Source organism: Coturnix japonica, chromosome 2 (genome assembly GCF_001577835.2).
Source record: "Coturnix japonica isolate 7356 chromosome 2, Coturnix japonica 2.1, whole genome shotgun sequence".
NCBI classification, from domain to species: domain Eukaryota; kingdom Metazoa; phylum Chordata; class Aves; order Galliformes; family Phasianidae; genus Coturnix; species Coturnix japonica.
In genome coordinates this window covers 123,311,502-123,324,624 of record NC_029517.1, presented here as the reverse complement: position 1 = coordinate 123,324,624, position 13,123 = coordinate 123,311,502, and the positions used below count along the sequence as shown (strand labels likewise).

Below are 13,123 nucleotides of genomic sequence, written 5' to 3'. Positions count from 1 at the left end.
CAAGCCCATTGTGTGAATCTATCCCCTGAGCCAATAACCTCACATATTTGGCAAGAAGCTGACAGACCTACAATAAGCCACTTCAAATCAAGAGGAAAAAGCAGAAAATGAGCCCCCGGGAGTTTTGTTATTTTAAAGAGAGATGATCTATATGAGGATGCTGCATCTAAATTTTCTGAAGCTGATACTCAGAAAAGAAGAAAGCTCTTATCAGATCTAATGCTCCAGGACACATTTGAACTACTTCTAATTTTGGCAAGGGATACATGGAATGACATAAAGCTACTAAACCCAGGTGCTGAGACTTGTCAAATAAACGTTTGATTTGTTTTTCAAAATTGGAAATTATATTAGGAGAGAACCACCTAAAGACACATGCACAGCCTTCTGTGTTAAGGTCCTATTCACATATACTCCAAACATGCAGCCCAAGGTTCAGAAAAGACCCACCAAAATTTTAGGTTTTTAGAAAACGGGATGCAAGCATTAAAAATTCTCATGTTTCACAACAAGATCTTCCGCAGGACAAGATGGGTTTTAACCTTGTGAAAAATTCTTGGCTTGAAGGAAGAAAAAAAATGTGATCCTTCCAGCAAACCCAAGAATGAACATGTAATTTAGGGGTTGACTCTTCTGTAGGGAAAAGTATCCTATTACATTTCTTGTCCTTGATTTTCAGCCAATTGCATCAAGGATTAAAAAGTTTATTAATATTTTTATGGAGAGGGAGGAGTAATTGGAAATTAGACATAAATCAGAGCCAAAAAAACTAAGTATCCACCACAGAATTGTCACGCTATATTTATGTCCAAATTCCACAAAACTTTAGGGTTCTGTTTAAGAAATGTAATTAAACATATGACCACTATTATTATTATTTTCACATCTATATTGCACCTCCCAGGTGCCTGAAACCACATGAGAGAATTTTTCAGTTTAAAATGTGCTTAATTTTAACCGTGATCTTAAGTAATTCTTTAAGTAAAGTACTTACGTATGGGATTCATTTAAAAAATGAAACTGAATTGTGACCAAAGATTATATGACTTGAGCATGTACTTAAAATTAAATAATTTGTGGAACTAGAGCCAAGACACCTACCTAATATCATGAGGTTTTGAGTCAATTCACCATTCCTTCTGATAGCCAGAACTTAACTACCATTTCTTACAGTTATCATTTGGTTTTAAAATAATAGTCATTGAATATTAAAACAATACAATGGTCTTAAGATTTAAAACAAACAAAAAGCATATAAATAAATAATTAAAGAATCCAACTTTGTACACATTTAAAAAATATACAGGAACAGGACAGTCTTTTAACCTTCTTAGGTTTAACTCTGCATTTGACTGTTTGTATCAGGTGCCATGAGAATTACAATTCTGAAGTTCTATCTCACAGTAAAACCAAATACAAATAATTTCTGACCACAACAGGAATGCTTTGCAAGAAGAGATCGTGCCTTAGCAATTATTAAGCAATCTTTTCAAGTTTATGAAACCATTCATAAAAAAAGCTATACAGACCGTTCTTACCGCTTCCTCGGCACGGTCACCTGTGGCTGTGAGATAGGTCACTCTGAATTGCTGAACACTGTAATCTGAAATGTCCCACACCACCCTCAGACTTGAGGTCGTTTCATCATCTATAACAAGATTTCTGACTCCTGTTCGAAAAACTAAAGCCAAAAGTAATTCGATTAGAATTTTATCCATTCTATTTTTAGATTTAAAATTGTGCTGATTATCACTAAATCTATTCTAGGACAAACCCATTTAGTTCAGTCATACTTGAGCTTAACCACATATATGAACAATCTGATTAAATAATAGCTACAGAATAGCTGCTATACTATGTACTATTCCACTTGCTTTATTTATATTACTTAGCTTATGGAGCATTATAATAATAAAAAACTAATTGTGGACAGGATATTAGGGAACATTTATAAATTTCAGTTTTTTAAGTCCCAAGTAGACAAAGGACACTCAAAAAAATTAACAAAATTCTGAAAAATATTCAAGTTCATGTTTATGTTCATGCTTACAAGAGACAAAAGAGTCAGATTTTCCAAATTAGACTCAGTTTCTGTGTTCCCATGTAGCATCTCTGGAACCATACACAGCATAACAGGTTGGATCCTATCCCGGTGGATGTGGCATGTACAGGAAGCTGGCTACACAGAGAAGCATGGTGGAGGAGCACAACAGCATGCACCTTTCACCAGTATTGTTCCTCACCTGAAGCCTACACCTCAACAAGATCTTGCATGACAGCGTGCTGGCCACAGAAACCACGAGGACTTGGTGTTACCACCCCTCAGTCCTATCACAGCTCTCTGCCCCCAGATCTGGGTGTGCTACATTGCAGAAGGCCTCAGTTCTTTGTCTTCAGTATTTAAACTGTTTACATTAATTTCACTTACCTGCTATGGTGGGCTTAGGAGTTGTGGTAGTGGTAGTAGTAGTGGTAGTCACAGTGGTAGGTATTGCTGTAGTTCCCGCAACTGAAAAACAATACTCAGCTCACAAACAATCCAACAAGATAAGCCACAGTATTAATCTTGTATTCCTAACTACGATGACAAAAAGGTGTGTTGAGACCTACAAATATCCCATGCACTTCTGAAATTTCAAAGATTACAATGGAACTATTTATTTCATTTACTTGAGACACATTGATGTGCAGGAGTAGTCCTTAGATCTAGAGATACGACATGATTATAAATCATACAGTTAAACAATTATATGTATAGTCTCCCACATATCTGTCTTAGCTGAGAGTAGTGGCCTCCACTTCCATGATTTGTTAGAGCTGTCACATTTACTGAGCTGACAGCTCTAACACTCTGTAAAGGTGTTCACTATTTTCCAAATGAAAACTGAATGTATGCTCAGTAACAATAGGCAATGCCAGCATCGTTAGGATGGGCAATGACTTCTTAACAGAGGACTGAAGATTAAGCTTTTAATTAATAAGAATCAATAATATTTTTGAATCTACACATGAAAAACATAGTTGTTTACTTCACCAAGTCACTATCCATCAAAGGAGAATCTGCACATGAATTTAAGAAATACTTTTTCCTCATTGAACAGAACAAAAATGATCTGTATCAGTTTGTGTTGTGTCAATGAGTATCCTAAACTGTACTTCAACAGAAATTTACTGATACTTCAGAAATAAGAAAATCAAACATCATCCCCCATAAAAACTCCCTTTGTAAGCCAGAAATAATTTACTGAATAGGTGCTTCTTCCATAACCTTCCAAGAGCCTCCTTTTGCATAAATAAATAAATAAAATAAATAAATAAATAAATAAATAGAAATAAATCCATTCCTTTACAGTAAAGTCATAACATTCTCATTTCTTAGAGAAAAACAAATCCATCAGCAAAGGGCAAGATGTTTTTCATATTTCCCAGTAGCTGATATAGAGAGAAAGGACACTTCTGGTTTTTTAATCCATGTAATTGAGTAATGCAAATTTCCACATATCATACACTGCTCCAGAAATAGACTTGAGATATGACTACATTGTCAGTTCCTTGACAGAGGACAGAAATAGATGAAAATCTTCAGGGCAATGACTTTATCTCATATTATTCTATCAGGTTTATCATCAAGTGCAGAAGATGAATCTATATGTGCACATAAACTGACTTTCTGGCCTAAATCAGAATTTATACTTATAGTATACTTATATACTTAATACTTACAGTAGCTCAGTGCTAAGAATGCTCTACTAAATTGCAATGGGTTTAAACATATGGCTGAGTGAGTCTTAAATATGTGACTGACACTGAATCAAAGACTTCAACAATCTAAATGAAACTGCTGGCTACCATTTTGGTTACAACTATAAATTACACTATTTATGATTTATAACTTTCATCTTTTTAACTTCCATATTAATTTCAAAGGATACCCATGTAAAATTTCTGGACACTTATTTCAGCCAAGAGTGAACACCTCTCCAGTGAGTATAAATTACATAAATGGGAAAGAAAATGGCATAGCATAAATGCCAAGCATTTTCAACAAAATTCCTGTTATGTATTAACATTAAAATATTTATTGCCTCCCCTCAATTTAATATATGTCTTAACAAAATACTGTGTTCCAAGACTAAAAGTTGAAATGTAGGATGGAAGAATATATTTCCAGATCTTATGGTTATTAATACCACCGCTCAGAAAAGGGGCCAAACCATCACTTTGATTTAATGCCATCTGCTATATAATATTAAATTATACATTAAATTTAAATTGTTTAAATTGTCTCTCTAAAAATGATATTCAAGAGTTTGTCTTACATGTAGCTCCAAGAACAGCAACAACTTCACTTTCAGTTTCATCATCAAAAACTGCCAGCAAAGAAACTTCATATTCTGTGTTGGGCAACAAACCCTCAATAACATAACTGTCTGCATCTCCATTTAAGACAACCTAAATAGCAAAGCAAGATCAAAGAAAATCACTCAATTAACTCACACAAACTAACTGAAGTCAAAGAAGTCAACATAAATCAACACTCGGGTACACCCAAATAATTTATTTACTTATGATAAAAATTAATAGTATCACAAAGCAAGACTGGAACAAAAAACAGTGTTATGAAAATTTAAAATGAATTTATTATCTTGTGTCTGGCTTGATTACCTTAACACGCAACCTTACTCTTTCACATACAGTCGATGAAGTGCTAGAGCTCAACATACATATTTCATTTAAAAAACTTTAAAATTCAAAACATTCCTCATCGAAAGCAATATAACAGTGCAAGCTGGTTTTCATCCATGTTTCTACCATTCAGTCACTGTCATGACAAGCACACTTAGTGTCTCTGTAGCTTTACAATGCTGCTTCTATATTAGATATATAATCTGGGTTATGATTCTGTGCATTTGAAAGCTATGTGAAGAATACATGTAAATGCACTCTGTGATTAGTTGCAATAAATGTAAAAGGTTACTACTAATTCCACCAAGCCCTATGTGCCATAAATCACTATATTCTACCACAGACCGACAGCACATCAGCTCATTCTTCAGTAACCACTCATAAGAATGAACGTGGTTACCTCTGACAGTTTAAACAGAGGCGCTTTTTTCCACTGTTTTTGCTAGGTCAGCTTGACTATGACTGAGCATGGTGAGGGACAGCTCATACAATCAGTATCATGGATGGACTTAATGTGTGTACACATGAGATGCTGATCTGTTGCAGGAAATTGGTGGCAGACTGGTGGAAGGTGTATTTTTTCCAACTAACAAAGCTGGATCCAGAAAGGATGTCCATAGCCAAAGAAATGAAGCAGACTGCATGCTGTTACAGAAAGAACATTTGCAGCAGACTTGGAGATTTATGGGAGATGTGCTGTTGAGAAGCTGGCTATATGTCATGGCATTTTAAAGAGTAAATTTCCTTATTTCTACCTACGACAGCAAACAGAAGATTCATATGTGCTATGTTAACTGTAAGAAGAAGGCTTTTCCTTATGCTTTTTTTTTGTTTCATAGATTTTTATTGGAAGGGGTCAACATATGGGTAGGAACTGGAGTTAAAGGAACTGTGAAGCAGAATAGGAAGAGACTAGACTTCCTAGGTTGGCAAACAGGCACAGTCCAGGAAAAAAATATGTATATATCTTTGGGAGAGAGACTCTGTAACTAATCATAGGCTTTCTGAACTCTGATACAGAAAACAAAAGGAAAAATAAATTAGTTGGGCTCATGTCTTCTATAACTATCAGATAATGAACTGGGCAGCCCATACTATGCACTCTAGTATCTATTTTCCCAGGAAAAAATCAGAAGTCAGCTTCAGTGAGCCTAGCTGTATTTTAAGTAGGTATAAATAATATATTTCTTTCCAATTCCCCAGACCCTCTAGCCATATGTGTCAACATAAAATTCCTACGCATAGCAACTATCTTACACGTTACTTTGGCAAACTTTCTGCAGCTTCTAGCACTCTCCACTCCCTGCTAATTTAGCCCACAGAGATTAATGCCAAAAAAAGAACACAAAGAGCTGAACTTTGAAGTGGAGAGGACAACTAACAGAAGAAAAAATAGTAACAAATACAGGAGTGGAGCAGCATGCATTTCCTACTTTCACCTACAAATAAAAGGTCACCTTTAAAATAAATTATTCCAGCTCTTCTATACTAACGTCCCATTATAGTCTTCTCACACATCAGCAGTGTGGGTGAAGTAAGTTGAGGTGTGTGTAATTCTCAACACCATTCCATGACCCCACTCAGCTAATTGGCAAGTTGGGTCTTGGGAGAAAGGGAGGGAGTGCATGTTTTTTCTCTGCATGACTGATCACTTAGCTGGGAAAGAAGCTTAAAAAGGCAGGCAACAGCCCGGAGGTATTGTGCTATCCTAGGAACGACCCCACTAGAAAGGTCATGCAAGGAGAACAAGAAAGCAGCTTGGGTATTTTTAATATTTTCACACAGAAAAAATATCGAGGCCCCCAGCAGTTCTTAATGAATACACTCAACAAATGAAACCATACAAGTCCAAATATTTTCCGATCACTAATTCTCATACTCGAAGGACACCACAGACACCATAAATCTCACTCCTCCAAAAAAATCACAAGGCTTAAATGGTTTCACTGACAACTACTCTTTGGAGCTTAGCAGAAACATATCAGTTCAGTACTGTGCAAACAAATCAGAACTGCAGGAGGATGCTGGGGAATGACCTGTGCCTGCTCTCCCATCTGCCAGTTCCTTCTTTATCCTGCTCCTTCCTGTAATTTCTTTCAACAGTTTGCAGGGCTACTTCTTGCTGGATCAAATAATTGGCCTCAACTAAATCTACAGAAAATGGCATTTAACCTAATTTAAAAAGACTGGTCATCTTTCCCCAACATGCTTTCTACCTCAATCAACTGTTTTCACACCTAGCCTCTCTTCACAGTGTTTATGCCAACTGAGCAGGATGTTTGAGATGTTATAAAAGATGGAAGAGCATGAAAGAAGCAAGTACTATGAGGGAACAGATAATAAAAGAGACAAAATCAGTCAGAATACAAACAACAGAGATTTTGGAAAGGGAGAGAAACCACCTGTTCTGAAATACTTGGAAAAAGATAATAAAACAAAAACAGTCTAATAGGAGAAAAATAATTTAATAATTTAGACCAATGAAAATGGCACTGTGGCAAAGATGCACAAGGGCCCATAACAAAAAAATACAACATAAACAGCTAAACTTTTACCTTTCAAACCTTCTGTAACTAAGGCTTTGTGGCCAATTGTAATCTGACCTGCTTATTAGACAAACATGAATCCTTATGCGATCATATCACAGCTCTGGCTGAGTTACCACCATCTTCTGGTAAAATGAAGTATACAAACCTCTAAAAACTGAAATAGCTCCAAAAATCAAAGCTTGTTCTGTGCAAGTGGCACAGTACAGACTGTTATTCACAAAATTTGTATTCTCAAAAAAATAAAGAGTAATATTGGCTTGATTATGGTTTTGAATGCTTTGTAGTAGGATGGACCTTTTTCCAAGCCAGTTGGTCAGGCTCAATCAGCAGAAGTTGATGCAAAGAACCTCAGAATCTAATTTCTTGTCCTGTTTCATACCGTCAAAGAGTCAAGGCAACTCACCTCTTCAGATTCCCCTCCATCCAAAGGAATCCATGCCAATCTGTAAAAAGCAATATCTGAGGAGGTGGGTTTCCAGCTGACCCTAAAACTATCTGTTGATGCCTCATCAACTTCCAAATGCTGGGGAGGTGGAACTTTTCCTGCATAATATTAGACAAAAAAAAGTGAAAGTAAATTATTATCTGAAACTTACATAACATCAAGAATGCACCATTCCTTTTCTAGCTTGTTACAAAGAATAAAAGATGGAAGACAAATGACAAATGCACAGTGGATTCTCTGCACACCTGTACACGTGGGGAAGTTTTTTTTGCAATTGGAGAGGAAAACACACATAATATATGTTCTTTATCTGCTCCAACTGTACAGACTTCCTTTCTCCACTGGAGTAGGTCCATGCAATCCTAACTCCCTTTCCTTTGCCCAGACCTCTGTTTGCCATGCTCCTTTATTTACCTCCACCTCAAACTACATTCCTAATCTCTGCCCCTTCCACACACTGTCACACCATGTCTGCTTGTTATTTGCATGTAGGTACCAGCTTCTTGTTCTGTACATGTATGGTCTTCTTTCTCTTCCACCTCAAGTTTCTCTTTCCTCCCTCAAAGTCCTTCCCCTATTCTTATGCTGGAAAGCATTAGTAAGTGCCATCCGCCATTTGTTTAACAGTTTGCAAAAACAGTTACAAAAACCACAACTGTACTAAAAAGACTACAAGAGCTTTACATGTCTTAATGTTTCCTTCTACTGGTGTTTGAGTTTCTCTCTGTATATAAAAGTTCCTTCTCTTAATTGCAGAGATCATTTGATGGCTAACAATATGGTTCAGAGTTCATCACACTGCAGCCAGATAGCCAAATGTCATCACACTGAATGATAATTCAGAAAGCTGGGGAGACAACTGCCTCACTACCTAATTGCAACAAAATATACTTTAAAATGGCTGATTGTGAAAAGACTGAAAAAATAAACCTTATTAACACTAATGCTTCCATGATGTCACATTAGTCCCACAACTAAGGATGCAGTTGATTCCACAGTAAAGGCATAACAAAGTCGAATACTCCAGTGAAAATAATGGAAAGCATCCCCTATCTGTGAATCCACTATCATAGATGTTTACTGTTACTGGCCATGTTTTCCAGCAAAGGATGACAACATCAAAGTTGTTCTTCGAAAGCCTTCAAAAGTTTGGATGTACTTACTTGTGGTAAAGCTGCCAGTAAGTGGCTCAGATTGTCCTTCATCGTACAGGGAGAAAATAGCAACAGTATATTCTGTAAGGGCTGTCAGACTTTTTAATGTATGTGTCGAAACAGGACCAACTTCCACCTAGAGGAAGTACAATATGCAATACATGTTGATGACACATTAGGAATAGCTTTGCTTAGCACCACAGGAGAAATGCAACCAATGTAGAACAAACAAAAGAAGTGCCTTTAAACAGACATACAGGAATAGCTGAAAGGTAAGTAAAAAGCTACTGAACATTCTCACATTATAAGTTATATTACAAGTCTAATATATTCAAAGCAATTATCACAGAACCATAGGATATCCAGAGGTGAAAGAGACCCACAAGCATCACAAGACTAGATGTGCCCCAGAAGAAAACATGATTACAAGTTCACAAAGTAGCTTTTGTTCACAAAGGTTACACTTCATAATTACAGAAGTCTATGGAGGACTGAGATTGGTTAAGAAGAATGAGGAGCTAATAATTTACCTCATTGGTTTCTGTTCCATCTGTTTTAACGTACATGATGCGATAGCCCTTCACATTTTTGGAAGCAGGATCCCATGTTAGCTTAGCACTATTGTGTCCAACATCAGAAAACTTCAAGTTTGATGGGGGACTTAGAGGTACTTGAATACAAAAGAGAAAAGATCGTGGTTTCAGTCGCAAAACTTTTCGTATCTTTAAATTAAGCCACACATTTTCTATTAAAAAATAAATAAATAAATATTGGTCATTTTAATTAAAAGATACATTCTCTTCAGCAATGGAGCTACATGAGTGCTTTAATCAGGTAGTATCTCTTTGCTGAAGTGGAACCATGACAGGTGTATCTTAACTAGAACTGAAAAACAAATTACGCTCCTGCTCAGAGTATATACAACCTACACAACAATTAATAATACATTTATGTTTACATTTGTATATCAGTGTAACTCAACTAGATCTGTACCCCATATACAGTTGTTTTCCATAAGTGTTCCATCAAAAGATTTCCTGACAGGAACATTCTGACAAAACATCTTCTGACATAAAAACAAGTTTGTACAAAAGTATATCTCATTTAGAAGATTGCTAAAGTTGCAAAGTTGTTTGTTTGTTTGTTTTTTTAATATCTGCTTAACCATTCCCATTTTTTACACCTTTCTATGTAGAATCTGTGATTCTGTGAAGGCTGTATTTGGATGAAGCTGCTTCCTAACAGCAACCCCAGTTAAAATCATATTTATAAACTATGCATTCATTGGCTATCATGAGCTGGAGGAAAACAAAGTCATGCAACAGTCTCAGATTGCTTTAATTTTCCTGTCATACAAAATGGAGCGATTTGGGTTGTCTCTGCTACTCTGTATTACCCCAACATCTGTTAATTTTATCTGAGTTGAGAAACTTGTCTCTATCCATCCTGCCTTCACGCACACACTCCACACCAATCCACACAGAGAGATAAATATCATCACTTCAGAAGTTGTTTCCCTCATACGAAAGCACATGGGAGAAAGAAAATATTATATGGGCTTGATATTTACTGCCCTGGAATCTGCAAGCAAATGCCTAACCACCTTAGGAACTATCAAGTCAACTTGGCTATGAGGAAATAGAAGATGGGAACAGATCAGAATTATACTAGACGGATTTGCCACACCTTCTGGCACTCAATATATTCTTCTGACTCAAGTGAAGGGAATATCATGTGCTGGATTTCGTTTCTACTTTCTATCAGTCATGGAATTCACTTCAATTCACCAGCCTGGACATGCCACAGAATGCTTTAGTTTCATCTCTTTCCTATTGGAACACAATTGCCTGACAATATTGCTCACAACCAGACCAAAATAATGTGATGTTTACAGTGAGAGCTGGATAAATCCTGGCCCCTGAAAATACTCCACCGCAGAATAAGAATACTGATCATGCCTGTTTGATACGAAGAAAGGTTTCTCCCAGTCAGTGGGATGACACAGTGAGTAGAAGAATATTTTTAATAAAAATCTGATACTGCATGTAATGCAAATTAGACAGATGATTTCATAGGCAGATAGATATGGTCCAGGAAGGAAATATTACGTAGCCTGTTCTTTAGTTGGAAGAGAGAAATAATCCCAGAAATGAAAATAAATAAATAAATAATTGTTAAAATCTGAATCAAGATAGACACTATCATTGGACACTGATATTTGTGACATGTGAGCTCATGACTCACAGACTGCCAAATGTCTGAACAATTAAAACCTGTTTAAAGATTATTTGAATAACTGCATGCAGAAAATTAGAATTAATCCCATGTCTTATTACATTGCTAAAGACAAGTTAGCTTTACTGAGTCTCCTTAAATGTAAATGAAGGTTGCAGTATACCTTTATTTTTATTCTGGTCTGGTAACAGCATTGATGATGGCCTGACTAACATATGTTACTAGCTCCTGTGATCAAACACTGAGGTCATGAATTCTCAGCTCTTGCCAATGTATCTGGAATTTGTATGTGATCATCCTTCCAATATGCTAGCTAGGTTTAGAGCTGAGCAGCCTCCAAGATCATGAGACATGAAGTGAATTCAGACAGGCACAGTCACAAACTACACAAACTACTGTTTAGGATAAATGAAAAACAGATATTGGGCAGATATTAATCAAAACCAGGAACAAATAAATTTTAAAAAAAGGAGAAGCAATGGAAGTCAAGCAAGAGGAGAGAGACAAAAGTTAAAGACTTGATGCTCTAAGCATTAAAAATCTTCCATGCTCTTTTCAAGCCCACAAACATACCCAAGCTGAAATAGTTCTCTGCATGCTTGTCTGTCTTTAACTGTCCTCTCTGTCATAGGTGTTTTTGTTGTTGTTGTTGTTGTTATTGGCCCAAAACTTTTGACACTGTTAGAGATGACCCAGTTCACACAGCACTTTTGGAGCTTCTTGACCAACCCTACAAGGCCTTTGTTCCAGCCCTTCTTTATCTTAGCACTCACATGCCTGAACTTCTTTCACCTACTGAGTTTAAGTCACTTCCACACTGTTCTACTCAAGCCAGGAACACAAAACAAGATTATTACTATAACTCTCCTGCTGGGAACAATAAAAACATCACTGAATGCAGTCCCAGAAATATTCCTGCAGCACAATTGCTTATTTTCAATTCCTTTGTCTTTCAAATGCTGAAGCTATTTAGAGAGCCGACATACAGTGCTGTGGCTGTGTACAGTTAGTAAAGGACAGAATTTAGCTGGCAAAAATCTTACTGCTTATTAAAAACACGTCATCTATCACGAGTGCACAGGCACTTTCCAATCCCTCATTTACCAGATGTTAGGCAGTGGGGGTTGCACAAAAATCTCTTCTTGCTTCTTTTCCATCTGTACTGTCTACTGCTGAGCTAAAGGAAAGAATTTCTCCATCTGAGCATACTCCCTCCCCCAGACACACCTGGTTCTGTGGCTATAGGAGACTAAACAGTGGTCTCGGTTTAGCTTTACAAGGTGACCTTCTGTCAACTTCAGTAACCTCAGGAAACTATCATTAGTTCCACTGAATCTACAGGGACACACATAGTGTAGTACCACTACCAACAAGAGAAAGGAGTCCACAATTCTGTTCCATAAATTATTTTTTTCCAGAAACTCGCATCCTATGCCTCTATAAATCCACAGCATTTGCATTAAGAAACAGAAGTACAGTTGAGACCTTGTCCTATGGACTACTCAAATTTAAATCAAATTTAAAAATCAGATGTTTTTTCTAATATGAGCAAAGATTATTCTAAAATTGAGTTAAAACTGAAGTGCATATAGGCATGTACTACCCACATGTCATTTCTTGTCCAGTAAGAGGATCACTAGCTTCTTCTCCAAACATGGCATAAACTGTGACTGTATATTCTGTATTTGGCAATAGTCCATCCAGTTCAAGTTCAGTTGAGGCCTCCCCAATTTTTATCTAAAAACACCATGAAGAAAAACACAAATATTTCTGAATTGGCTCACAACAGTAAAGAATACTATTTGGACACAGTACATTAAATTTCATGTGATCAGATGCTTTACTGAGCGTTTTTCTGATGCTAAATTGCTAAAACACCAAAACATGAAGGTTAAAGGACTTTAGAAGTAACAAACTTGTCTCATCAGCAATGACATAAAAACTCTCTTTAGAACATACAGCTACTATTGCCCTTTCACTCCCAGCTACACTTTGCATCATTTTCAGCCTTTTAGAGAACAAATTCATTTCCACATGCAGGAAGGCTCAGATTT

At 36.6% G+C, this 13,123-nt stretch overlaps 1 protein-coding gene across 7 annotated transcripts in view; it reads right to left on the bottom strand.

The window, feature by feature from the left end:
• The window catches only part of COL14A1 (collagen type XIV alpha 1 chain), a 105,794-nt gene that overhangs the window by 55,434 nt on the left and 37,237 nt on the right, over nt 1-13,123 (bottom strand). For 4 of the 7 annotated variants that reach the window (XM_015856188.2, XM_015856186.2, XM_015856182.2 and 1 more), the window contains 7 exons: nt 12,677-12,806; nt 9,365-9,504; nt 8,844-8,970; nt 7,639-7,778; nt 4,320-4,452; nt 2,429-2,509; nt 1,530-1,681 (listed from right to left, as the gene is read on the bottom strand). In XM_015856188.2, coding sequence (XP_015711674.1) covers nt 1,530-1,681; nt 2,429-2,509; nt 4,320-4,452; nt 7,639-7,778; nt 8,844-8,970; nt 9,365-9,504; nt 12,677-12,806 — 903 coding nt within the window. The remainder of the gene's footprint in view (nt 1-1,529; nt 1,682-2,428; nt 2,510-4,319; nt 4,453-7,638; nt 7,779-8,843; nt 8,971-9,364; nt 9,505-12,676; nt 12,807-13,123) is intronic. The other 3 variants (XM_015856185.1, XM_015856187.1, XM_032442894.1) reach the window with 1 other exon arrangement.